Source organism: Heptranchias perlo, chromosome 31 (assembly GCF_035084215.1).
Source record: "Heptranchias perlo isolate sHepPer1 chromosome 31, sHepPer1.hap1, whole genome shotgun sequence".
In the NCBI taxonomy this organism is placed as follows: Eukaryota; Metazoa; Chordata; class Chondrichthyes; order Hexanchiformes; family Hexanchidae; genus Heptranchias; species Heptranchias perlo.
Genome location: NC_090355.1, coordinates 34,609,598 through 34,622,524, shown reverse-complemented (window position 1 = coordinate 34,622,524; position 12,927 = coordinate 34,609,598). Strand labels below are relative to the sequence as shown.

Genomic DNA, 12,927 nt, shown 5'->3' with positions numbered 1-12,927 from the left:
GCTTTTAATTGGTTTGCATTTCTGTACGAAAAGCTTTAGTAAGTTTAACTGTCTTGCCCTTTCACTTTATCGCAGGTAGTGGATCTTCTGCAACTTACCACCCCAGAGTCCCATTCTCCAGTCTCCCAGGATCCCGGTACAAAACACCGCCAACCTCACAACGGCTCCCTGCAGACGGGCTCCAGGCAAGTCCAGTCCGCGTTTCCGCGGGGCAAGGAAGGAAAGATATAGTTCAAATGATTTTGAAGTTCAGTGTCGTGAATTTGTGTCTCCTTTTTAGGACCTGCTCTGGAGCCCATCTTCAGCCTGTGGACTGGCGACACCTCCCTCTTCTCGAGGGCTATCTCCAACGAGCCTATTTGAAATATCCCAGAGTGCCTCTTGCCTACATAGTAGGGTTCACAGTACACCTGGTATGTATACCACGGCCAGCTTAATTGTGCACCTGTAAGGGCTGTTGCTGTCACCTGGGCCGTACATGTGTAATATACAGTGGAAAACCCTTCAAAAGGGAACTGCTCCATTTAACTTGATATAATCAGTGTTGTCACAATGCTTTTTGAAGTGTGTTTGTGATATTTTCATACTGTATCCACATTGAACTCTGGAAAAACATCCGCCATTGCAATTATAGGTTAACCCTCCCCTAGTTTGGATTGTGTTGAACTGGTGTTAGTGAGTCTGTCACTGGTGATGGGAAAAACTTAACATGAAGAATTAAGAGCATCACATTCAAGTGCATTGGCTTCACTTAACCAATATATTGAGCCTGGTGACAACAGGGCACAATAACAAATCTAATATCTAATGTAAATCTAGAAGGGAATTCTCTCTATGGATATTGATGTCTCTTATTAGTGACTTGGGTGGTCATTGGCATTGGGATTGTGGGCACGTGCTGTATACCCTCCCTCAGCCACAAGTGACGATGGTTAACATGCAGGTACCGCAAGCAATTGGGAAGGCAAATGGTATGTTAGCCTTTATTGCAAGGGGTTTGGGGTATAAGAGTAAGGGAAGGCTTGCTGCAATTATATAGGGCTGTGGTAAGACCACACCTGGAGTACTGCACAGTTTTGGTATCCTTACCTAAGAGAGAATATACTTGCCTTGGAGGCAGTGCAACGAAGGTTCATTAGATTGATTCATGGGATGAGAGGGTTGTCCTATGAGGAGAGATTGAGTAGAATGGGCCTATACTCTATGGAGTTTAGAAGAATGAGAAGTGATCTCATTGAAACATCTAAGATGCTGAGAGGCTGTTTCCCCTGACTGGAGAATCTAGAACTAGGGGGCATAGTCTCAGGATAAGGAGTGGGCCATTTAGGACTGAGAGGAGGAATTTCTTCACTGAGGGTTGTGAATCTTTGGAATTCTCTTTCCCCCAGAGGGCTGTTGATGCTGAGTCATTGACTATATTCAAGACTGAGATCAGTGGATATTTGGACACCAAGGGATATGGGGATAGGGCGGGAAAATGGAGTTGAGGTAGAAGATCAGCCATCTTATTGAATGGTAGCATAGGCTCGAGGGGCCGTATGGCCTACTCCTGCTCCTATTTATGTTCTTATCTTATGTAATGGTTCTGGTCATTGGAGGCTGTTCCTCTCAGCCCAGGAATTCCTCAGGGCAGCGTACTCGGCCCAACTGCCAGGAGGCAGGGTGACAAAGGAAACTGCAAATACTAAAAACATGAAATAAAAACAGGCCTCGCTGGAAATATACAGCAGGTCAGTCAGTCAGTGTATGTAATGGGGAAAAACAAGTTTAAGCTGTTTTGGGTGTGAGCAGGTTAGTCACATTGAACTTCTGACCTGCGGTTGTTCACTTCCAGAAGTTGTGGGTTCACTTCAGAACACAGATTGCACATTTTGTTGGCAGTGGGGAACCAAGGCGATTGGAAGAGCTATTTGTTGATTTTTGGCTCCCTTTTTACAGTAAGTGGAAAAGGAACGTCTACTGAAACATCCACCGTCTCCCCTCCCCCACCATGTCCCGCAGATGAGTTGATGCACAGTTCGTTCCCGACAGCAGCAGCACTGCCAAGGAAGGTAAAACTCGCTGGATGGATGATGTTTAATGGTGTAAATTTATTGATGTGCAATAATTGTCATTACTGCTTTTGTAGATTTCCCTCTCCCTCTCCCCCTCTCTCTCGTTCATTCACAGTCGGGAGCACTCTGACCTTGTTGGCACATCCACTAATCTGGGCAACTGTGAGAATCGGAATCACCATTGGTTTCACTTGATTGCTTGTGGTGGTTTATATCTTCCTATCTTAATGAGCCGTTTTCAGAGGTGCTGGTTTTACTGATGTAGATACGCAGAGCACGGTCTCCAGTGCTGCGTTAAGGACCTTATCTTCCCACGTGATTCTTTGGCCTTTAGTGACTTCATACCATTTAACTGTGGTTTAATTGGCTTGCAGCTCTTTGTCTAGTCACGTTGCGTGCATTAACTACAACCTAGTCAGCCGTCCTTGTTCTTAACCGACCCCCTGTACTCCTAACAGCTATTGGTATAAGGTTCCTTCAAGGCCATAGTGCTGTAATATTATCTAGTCGTCTTTTAATTTTTGTTGCAGGATGGTAAACTGGAGAGTGGAAAGCTATTAATTAGACAGCAACATGTGACAAGTGGTGATAAGGGAGCAGCTGACAGCCCATGTGGTGAGTGGAGCTGCACGCTTTCTCCATATTATTACTATTGCAGTCCTGAGCCCCCTCTACATGTATATTCCAAACATGTAGATGAATCGATTCACTAGGTAGAAAAAAAAATTGCCCCAAAACTTCGTTATTCTGTAGAATCTACAACACAGAAACAGGCCATTCAGCCCAACTGGTCTATGCCAGTGTTTATGCTCCACACAAACCTCCTCCCACCCCTCTTCATCTCACCCTATCAGTATATCCTTCTATTAATTTCTCCCTCATTTATCTAGCTTCCCCTTAAATGCATCTATGCTATCTGCCTCGACTACTCCTTGTGGTAGCAAGTTCCACACTCTAGGTAAAGAAGTTTCTCCTTTTGGATTTATTAATGACTCTTACATTTACGACCCCTAGTTTTGTATTCCCCATGGGTGGAAACATCTTCTCTACGTCTGCCCTATCGAACCCTTTCATTATGTTAAAGACCTCTATCAGGTCACCCCTCAGCCTTTTCTAGAGAAAAGGGCCTTAGCGTGTTCAATTTTCCGTTGTCACTACTCCATCATCACACCCTCATGGGCTAGAATTATTCACCTATTCATTGCACAAATCATTATAGTGTGTTGTCAAATAACACTGTGTTGGAATCGGCAAATCTGTTTTGGTATTATTTCCATGTTACCTGCTGCAGATTTCTTTACTTTTTCTGCATCCTGTATATTCAGGGTTGGAGAGTGAGAACGTCAAAACAGTATCTATGAAAGAGCTGTCAGAGGTTATAAAGGGGTTGCATCTACAGGAGGATGGAACAGAGAAGGAGAATGAAGAAGGTATGTCTTGTACAGCACCAACTGTAGTAAATGGTAAGCAAGGGTGTTGAAATCCATTGAACACAGGGATAATGAAAGACCAGGATCTTTTTCTCCACCCCCCTAATCTATGATTGTGATTTGGTTCTAAGTGCATTTGGTTCTAATTATTCCCACACAGAAGGATCAGTGCCTTCCTGGGGAAATGTGTCATAATGAGCATCTCGGTTCAAATGTTGCAATGTCCTTTTTGAGATGTTAACCCTGTAGGCTTTATATTCCATAATGGCAGACAAAGATCTTGTCAAATTGTCAAGACCCTAGATGGTTAATACTGATGGGACCATCACCAGGAACACTAGATTTGTAACTTCTGTCAATAGACTTCAGAGTCTCGTTCTTCATTTCACAATTTTAAAACTTTTTTGAGACCCAAGCGAATGACTATCTCCAACAAAATTGGAAAAAGGAACAAAAACTCAATAAATTAAGATGTAGTGATAAGCTTGGGTTTTAACATCCTGTAAAGTTAGGGAGGTAAGAAGTTTTACAGTCTTGAGATCTTGGGGGTGGGTGGGGGGGGAGAAAGTAGGAAGTAATGTGGTGAATCCTGTTTTGAACACGGTGAGGATGCAGGGAGCAGTGGAAGTGTGCAGGATGTTGTATTTGGTATCTAGAAGCAGGACCAGTGATTTTGGGAGACGAGCAGGGTGGCAATACAAAGTAGGCGCTTGTTTGGCTCAGTTGGTGGCACTCAAGCCTCGGAGTCAGAAGGTCGTGGATTCAAGCTCCACTCCAGGACTCGAGCACAAAATCTAGGCTGCATTGTCGAGGTGCCATCTTTTGGGTGAGACTTTAAACAAAGGTCATGTTTGCTTGCTCAGTTGGGTGCAAAGGATCTCATAGCATTAATTATAAAGAAAGTCCTGTGAGTTCTCCCAGAGTCTTGGCCAACATTCCTCCCTCTTTTAACACCAAAATTCTTTTGCCCTTTGAGAGATCTCGTGTTACCCCCTGTACAACAAGTGGCTACACTTCAAAAGTAATTCAATGGTTGGGAAGTGTTTTGGGATGTCCTGAGGTCATGAAGGTCTCTATATAAATGTAAGTTCTTTCTTCCTTACTTGTATAAATGCAAGTAATAATGCTCAACCGATATAAAATTGATCACAAGAATTAAAGGGCAGGATAGAAACAAATTCTTTACACAGAGGACAGTTAGAATGTGGACTTCTCTGCCACAAACTTGTTGAAGCAGTTTATAAATTTTTTAAAAAGGCAATTAGTTGCTTGAAAAAAGAGCAATATTAAAGGGCAAGGCAAGTGAGCAAGAGTGGGAATGCTCTAGGTGGCTCATGGTTTAAAAAGTCTGGCACGGACTTGATGGGCTGAATGGCCTGTCCTGTGCTATAATATTCCAAATTCTCCAGACAATCCTGGTATTAACGTCAGCTTCTAATTCCAGCTATTGGATAAATGCAAAATGGATTAGACAAAGTCCACATAGATTTATGAAAGGGAAATCATGTTTGACAAACCTACTGGAGTTTTTTGAGGATGTAACTGGTTGAATAGATAAGGGAGAACCAGTGGATGTGGTTCATTTGGATTTTCAAAAGGCCTTTGATAAAGTCCCACATAAGAGGTTAGTGTGCAAAATTAAAGAACATGGGATTGGTGGTAATATACTGGCATGGATTGAAAATTGGTTAACAGACAGGAAACAGAGTAGGAATAAATGGGTCTTTTTCCGGGTAGCAGGCAATGACTAGTGGGATACCGCAGGGATCGGTGCTTGGGCCCCAGCTATTCACAATATATATCAATGATTTGGATGAGGGAACCAAATGTGATATTTCCAAGTTGCTGACACAAAACTAGATGGAATCGTGAGTTGTGAGGAGGATGCAAAGAGGCTTCAAGGCGATTTTAGACAAGTCGAGTGAGTGGGCAAATACATGGCAGATGCAGTATAATGTGGATAAATGTGAAGTTATCCACTTTGGAAGGAAAAACAGAAAGGCAGAGTATTATTTAAATGGTGATAGATTGGGGAATGTTGATGTACAAAGGGACCTGGGTGTCCTTGTACACCAGTCACTGAAAGCAAACATGCAGGTGCAGCAAGCAGTTAGGAAGGCAAAAATGGTATGTTGGCCTTCATTGCAAGAGGATTTGAGTACAGGAGCAAGGATGTCTTACTGCATTTATACAGGGCCTTGGTGAGACCACACCTAGAGTATTGTGTGCAGTTTTGGTCTCCTTACCTAAGAAAGGATATACTTGCCATAGAGGGAGTGCAGCGAAGGTTCACCAGACTGATCCCTGGGATGGCAGGACTGTCATATGAGGAGAGATTGGGTCGACTCGGCCTGTATTCATTCGAGTTTAGAAGAATGTGAGGCGATCTCATTGAAACATATAAAATTCTGACAGGGCTAGACAGACTGGATGCAGGGAGGATGTTTCCCCTGGCTGGGGGAGTCCAGAACGAGAGGTCACAGTCTCAGGATATGGGGTAGGACATTTAGGACTGAGATGAGGAGAAATTTCTTCACTCAGAGGGTGGTGAACCTGTGGAATTCTCTACCACAGAAGGCAGTGGAGGCCAAGTCACTGAATATATTTAAGAAGGAGCTAGATAGATTTCTGGACACAAAAGGCATCAAGGGGTATGGGGAGAGAGTGGGAATATGGTATTGAGATAGAGGATCAGCCATGATCATATTGAATGGCGGAGCAGGCTTGAAGGGCCGAATTGTCGTCTGCTCCTATTTTCTATGTCTCTATGTAAGAGCAAAGGTTCTACTCTCATAAGTTGACACGAGTCAGCGAAATGACTCTTGAATTCATGATTAATTTGGCAAAAAAAATGCATTTATTCCAAGATTTTGATTTCTCTCTGATTCCTTCATGATATTGCTCACATTCACAAACTTCAAAAAATTTATGATCATTGGTAATCAATTGCTTTTCAGAATTAAAAGTTCATTGTAATGGTGCAGTTCATCTGGGCTAACTTGTAAAATGTAGTGAAATAGAGATTTCTTCAGTTTCCTCCCTCCCCCGCACCCTCCATGGGACGTCTCTGAGATGGGCCTAACAGAGGGGAGGAGGCTCTGGTAATCAATCCCCACCTCTTAGGAGTTCAAGAAACCTCCATATTTTCTTCTATCCCCGATTTCACTATAATCCCTGATTCCCTTTGCCCCACCATTGGTGGCCGTGCCTTCAGCTGCCTAGGCCCTAAGATCTGGAATTTCCTCCCTGAACCCCTCTACCTCTCCCTCCTCCTCTTAAATCGCTTCTTAAAACCTACCTCTTTGACCAACCTGTCCTAATATCTCGTGGCTTGGTATTAAATTTTGTCTGATTACGCTCCTGTGAAGCACCTTGGGACGTTTTACTATGTAATAAAGGTGCTATACAAGTGCAAGTTGTTCCATGTCAATGATGTGGGGACCTAGACTGGAAATGTTCCTCCATGGAGGGAAAAGGGATTAGTATAATTAGAGCAGTGCCAGGAGTTTTACTGTATCTAGAGGATGTATATTTACCCAAGTTTTTTCACTTAACAGCTGCTATTGCTGATGAACTTTCTGAAATTACACCCATGGACCTGCAGTCCCTGGTTACTCGGGGAGGATTCGACTCGCCCTTTCAACACACGACTGAAACACTCACCGGCCCTCAGCTGAAACGTGAGCAGGAATCATACTCTTCTGCCAGTGAGCAGGGACTGTGGCCCGAGCAGCAGCAAGCGGCATCTACCACTGGCAAAGCACCAGACCCTCACAGGCAAGAGCAGTGTCCTGCCAAACAGGGGTTCATGCCCATCGAGAAACCAAGTGAGAACTGTTCTGAAAGCCCAATTAAACAGAAGGGAGTCAAAGAAGGGCCGACATCATTGGAACATTTTACACCCAGCCCCCCGTTTAAAGTCCAACCACTGAGACACCCTCCACTTGGACAGCCCGTCCCGTACGAACACCTTTTCGAATTGGCATTGCCCAAGACGGCGAGTCTATTCATCAAACAGAAGACCTCAGAGCTGCAAAAAGTGGCAGGCGAGCAATTGGAGGGTCCGTCGTCTGTGTCGTGTTCGTCGATCTCGCCCCTCGACGTGCTGGACAAGCTAATTCAGCACGGAGGAGATGCACATGTGAAGGAACTTAGCAGGTAAGCTGGAGGGGAAAGGTGGGACTCCAGTGCTGCACTGTCGGAGGTGCCGTCTTATGGATGAGACGTTAAACTGAGGCCCTGTCTGCCCCCTCAGGTGGACGTAAAAGATCCCACAGCCACTTCGAAGAAGGGCAGGGGAATTCTCCCTGATGTTGGTTGAGGATAAATATTGGCCAGGACATCACTAAAAACAAATGATCTGGTCGTTATCATGTTATTTGTGGAAGCTTACTGTGTCCAAATTAGCTGCTGCCTTCCCTACATTACACTTCTAAAGTACTTAATTGGCTGTAAAGTGCCTTGGGATGTCTTGAAGTTGTGAAAGATGCTTTATAACTGCAAGTCTTTATTTCTTTAAGAAGACTCAGAACGTTTTGATCTTGGATAGAATTATGTACAAATATTTCCTGCATTGCCGATAAAGCCAACTGTTTCTCAATTGTTCTTTCAGATATTTTTCTTTCTCCCCACCTGATCAGATTGCCACTTGGCCTTGCTAGGGAGTGTTATAAGTACAGCCTTTTTTTTTGTGCATGGTATAGCAGGAGGTTTGTTTCTGTGTGAGCATCTCTTCAAAAAAATTTCTATTTTGAGAAAATGCACAGATTGCCGTCATGCACTCCAGCCATTGGCCCAGCCCCTATTTGATGCCAGCTTTCCCAACTAGGGTTGATGGATTCGGGTGTTGGGCAGCCTTCACACTGAAGCCTACGACCGTCTGGGTGGCAGGGCAATGTTTTTGCTGTGGGCCAACTGGTACACTTTGCCACCAGGAGCTGTTTTGGTTGTTTAAAAAAAAATATCAGGATGGGAAAGGTAACTGATGGAAGTGCCTCCGACATGTTTGTTTTAGACTTTACCCTGTGCAGTCTGAGTCTCTGAGCCAACGAAAAATGGTCAGGTAAGTGTTTAAGTTGCTGTCATGCCATTCAATAACCACCAATTGAACTCCAATGATAACTGAATCCATGAAATGTTTCTAACTCACTCGGTGATTGCTCTGGTTAATTTATCTGATCATCGGGGAGCCTCAACTTCAAGTGATTCTTTAAATTTCTATATCCTTGTATGGAATCATACTGCACAGAAGGTGGCCATTCGGCCCATCCTGCCTGTGCCGGCTCTTTGAAAGAGCGAACCAATTATTCCCACTCCCCCACCCTTTCTCCATAGCCCTGCACGTTTTTTCCCTTTTCAAGTATTTATCCAATTCCTTTCTGAAAGTTACTATTGAATCTGCTTCCACCACCCTTTCAGGCAGCGTATTCCAGATCAGAACAACTCGTTGAGATTTTTCAAAAAAATTCTCATCTCCCCCTTCTGGTTCTTTTGCCAATTACCTTAAACCTGTGTCCTCTGGTTACCGAACCTCCTTATTTACTTGTCAAACCCCTTATAATTTTGAACACCTCTTAAATCTCCCCTTAAGCTTCTCAGCTCAAAGGCCTTGACATCCTTCCTGAGATTCAGAACTTGACTGGCTTTTTAGAAGGGAGGAATGTGCATGTGATCAGTGGGACCTTTTCTAGTTGCGATCTTTTCCCCTCTCCAATTCCTCCCTGCCACTCGTGAATTAATCATCTCTTCAGCATAAGGTCTCCCCCAAGTGCCAGGCACCCTCTTGGTACTTTGCCCAAGAACCAGGGATGCCAACCTCCAGGATTACCCTGGAGCTGCCAGGAATTAAAGATTAATCTTTAGGACAGCAAAAATTGGTGAAAAAAATCAATTTAAAAAAAAAATTGAGTTTTCTTCATTTTCTTTGAACACTTTAGTTTCTTACTTTATAAAAATATTGGAGATGGGGTCAGGGGGGAAATAGGCTGTTTGACTGGGTGGGGCGGTTGGAGGTGGGAGGTCATGTGTCCAACCAGAGCTGGAAACCCTACTGAGGACTGCATAAAGTGTGACCTTTGACAGGGTGCTGGCAAGGCTATTTGACTAGGGGGGAGAGGGAGAGGGAGAGGGGAGAGAGATTTCTCTCCCTCGTACCTAGCACTGTGGCCAGTTACTGCCCCTACCACAATCCCCTGCCTCCGTGCAATAAACTTTTAATGTTAGAGCATTTTTTATTTTCTGCTGCACGTGCAGTGGTTCTCAAACTTTGATGTGTGGAATCTCCCTCCAAATACTGACTCGCTCTGGGGGTTCCCCCCCACCCCCACCAAAAGTCCTTGCTTCCAAACTTTGTGTCACACTAACCCAAAGGAAAATAGTGTTATCTTTGCACTAAATTTTTTTTAAATTAAATGTACATCAACAGAAATCGCATACCAGTAAGTCAACAAGTATAGCAATCTAAGAACCTTGGGCGTCCTCTGGTGGACCCCTTTGTGTTTGGGGGTCATAGAGGCCATTCCAGGCCAAGCCCAGTTCTATTTTCTCTCTGATGTCCACTTGCACCTTTCTTAGCACGGGCTGCGGGATGGAACCTAGTGCTTTTTTTATACATGTTCCCCACCTAACCCAGTGCGCTAGTGCCAGTTGGGAGTATCTCTACCAGTTTGCGCTCAGTGGAAATTTGCTTGTTCTGCAATTCTTGTGAGGACCTTAACGACACAGACCTGGTATTCTAGCATTAGAATGCCAGGAATAAAGTGGCAGAGAAGCATCTCAATACAGACAGGCCACGGCTGGTCTGTTGTAATTTTCCACCTTCCTGTTTCTGAAGTGCCCTCTATTAATTGAACACCATATTAGCGTGAGTGCTAATCAAACTTTTCCACTAAGTCTTGTACACTACACCAAAAAAAACACTTTAAGGAAAGGCTCACCAATTCTCACGATAGAATGTGATCGTGTCCTAGTGATTACATAGAATGTACAGCACAGAAATAGGCCATTCGGCCCAACTTGTGGGGTTGGGGGTAATATATTAGCATAGAAAGAGGATTAGATAACAGACAGAAGAGAGATTAGGTGTAAACGGGTCATTTTCCGGTTGGCAGGCTATAGATAGGGCTTTAAACTAAAAAAGGTGGTGGGGGGAAAGGAGGGTCAGGTGAGGGGAAATTTAGAAATCCAATGTGAAAAGTTAAGACAATAGAACAGTGTAGTGACTGGGGTAAAGATAAACAGAGTGTGGCAGGAAGGGACAGAGAGTTTACCAATAATAGTGCAACAAGTAAGGTCAAAGCAGGAAAAAATGGTAAAAAGTCAAAATTAAAGGCTCTTTATCTGAATGCACGGAGCATTCGTAACAAGATCGATGAATTAGTTGCACAAATGGAGATAAATGGGTTTGATCTAACAGCCATTACAGAGACGTGGTTGCAAAATGACCAAGGTTGGGAACTAACCAGGGTACATGACATTTAGAAAAGACAGAATGGAAAAGGAGGGAGTGTAGCCCTGATAATAAAGGATGAGATAAGGACAATAGTGAGAAAGGATCTCGGCTCGGAAGATCAGGAAGTAGAATCGGTCTGGGTGGAAATAAGAAATCACAAGGGGCAGAAAACAATGGGGGGAGTAGTTTATAGGCCCTCTAATAGTAGCTATACCATTGGACAGAGTATAATTCATGAAATAATAGGAGCTCGTAACAAAGGTAATGCAGTAATCATGGGGGACTTTAATCTGCATATAGACCGGGCAAATTAAATTGGCAAAGGTAGTTTGGAAGACAAGTTCACGGAATGTATTTGAGACGGTTTCCTAGAGCAATACGTCATGGAACCAAACAGGGAACAAACTATTTTAGATCTTGTATTATGTAATGATAGGGTTAATTAGTAATCTCACAGTAAAAGAACCTCTGGGGAAGAGCGATAATAATATGATAGAATGTCACATTGAGTTTGAAAGTAACGTACTTAAGTCAGAAACTAGAGTCTTAAACTTAAAGCCAATTATATAGGTATGAGGGGAGAGTTGTCAAAGGTAGATTGGGAAATTAAATTAAAGGGGTTGACAGTTGAAAAATGGCAAACATTTAAAGAAATATTTCAATATTCTCAAGAAATACATATTGAGAAATAAAAACTCCATGGGAAGAGCGATCTTAGCTAAAGAAGTTAAGGAGAGTATTAGATTGAAAGAGGCCTATAATGTTGCCAAGAAGAGTAATAAGCCTGGGGATTGGTAGAGTTTTAGAAACCAATAAGGGATGATCAAAAAATTGATAAGGGAGAAAATCGAATATAAAAGTAAACCAGCAAGAAATATAAAAACGCATTGTAAGGGTTTCTACAAGTATGTAAAAAAGAGTAGCAAAAGTAAATGTTTGGTCCCTTAGAGGCTGAGACAGGAGAAATTATAATGGGGAATCAGGAAATGGCAGATGCGTTAAAGAAATATTTTGTATCTGTCTTCACAGTAGAAGACACACGAAGCATTCCAAAAATAGTGGAGAACCAAGGGGTAAATGAGAGTGAGGAACTTAAAACAATTAATATCACTAGAGAAAAAGTACTGGACAAACTAATGGGACTAAAAGCCGACAAATCCCCTGGACCTGATGGCCTACATTCTAGGGTTCTAAAAGAGGTGGCTGCAGAGATAGTGGATGCATTGGTTATGATCTTCCGAAATTCTCTAGATTCTGGAACGGTACCAGTGGATTGGAAGGTAGCAAATGTAACCCCGCTATTCAAGAAAGGAGGGAGAGAGAAAACAGGGAACTACAGGCCAGTTAGCCTGACATCAGTCGTTGGGAAAATGCTAGAATCCATGTTTAGGCAGAGTCAACATGGTTTTTTGAAAGAGAAATCGTGTTTGACAAATTTATTAGTTTTTTGAGGATGTAACTAGCAGGGTAGATAAAGGGGAACCAGTGGATGTAGTATATTTGGATTTTCAAAAGGCATTCAATAAGGTGCCACATAAAAGGTAAGAGCTCATGGGGTTGGGGGTAATATATTAGCATGGATAGAGGATTGGTTAAAGGGCAGAAAACACTAGGGATAAATGGGTCATTCTCAAGTTGGCAGGCTGTAACTAGTGGGGTGCCGCAAGGATCGGTGCTTGGGCCTCAGCTATTTACAATCTATATTAATGACTTATACAAAGGGACCGTGTTGTTTGACGATACAAAGCTAGGTGAGAAGGTAAGCTGTGAGGAGGACACAGTCTGCAAAGGGATATAGACAGATTAAGTGGGCACGAAGGTGGCAGATGGAGTATAATGTGGAGAAATGTGAGGTTATTCGCTTTGGTAGGAAGAATAGAAAAACAATTTTTAAATGGTGAGAAGCTATTAAATATTGGTGTTCAGAGGGATTTGGATGTCCTTGTACACAAAACACACAGTTAACATGCAGGTACAGCGGGCAATTAGGAAG

General features: G+C 43.1%; 1 protein-coding gene across 3 annotated transcripts in view; it reads left to right on the top strand.

The window, feature by feature from the left end:
• tsc1b (TSC complex subunit 1b) overlaps positions 1-12,927 on the top strand; it is a 52,849-nt gene that overhangs the window by 23,593 nt on the left and 16,329 nt on the right. For 2 of the 3 annotated variants that reach the window (XM_067969966.1, XM_067969968.1), the window contains exons 9-15: positions 76-185; positions 281-413; positions 1,939-2,051; positions 2,585-2,669; positions 3,380-3,484; positions 7,042-7,642; positions 8,499-8,546. In XM_067969966.1, the coding sequence (XP_067826067.1) occupies positions 76-185; positions 281-413; positions 1,939-2,051; positions 2,585-2,669; positions 3,380-3,484; positions 7,042-7,642; positions 8,499-8,546 (1,195 nt within the window). The remainder of the gene's footprint in view (positions 1-75; positions 186-280; positions 414-1,938; positions 2,052-2,584; positions 2,670-3,379; positions 3,485-7,041; positions 7,643-8,498; positions 8,547-12,927) is intronic. The other variant, XM_067969967.1, reaches the window with a different exon arrangement.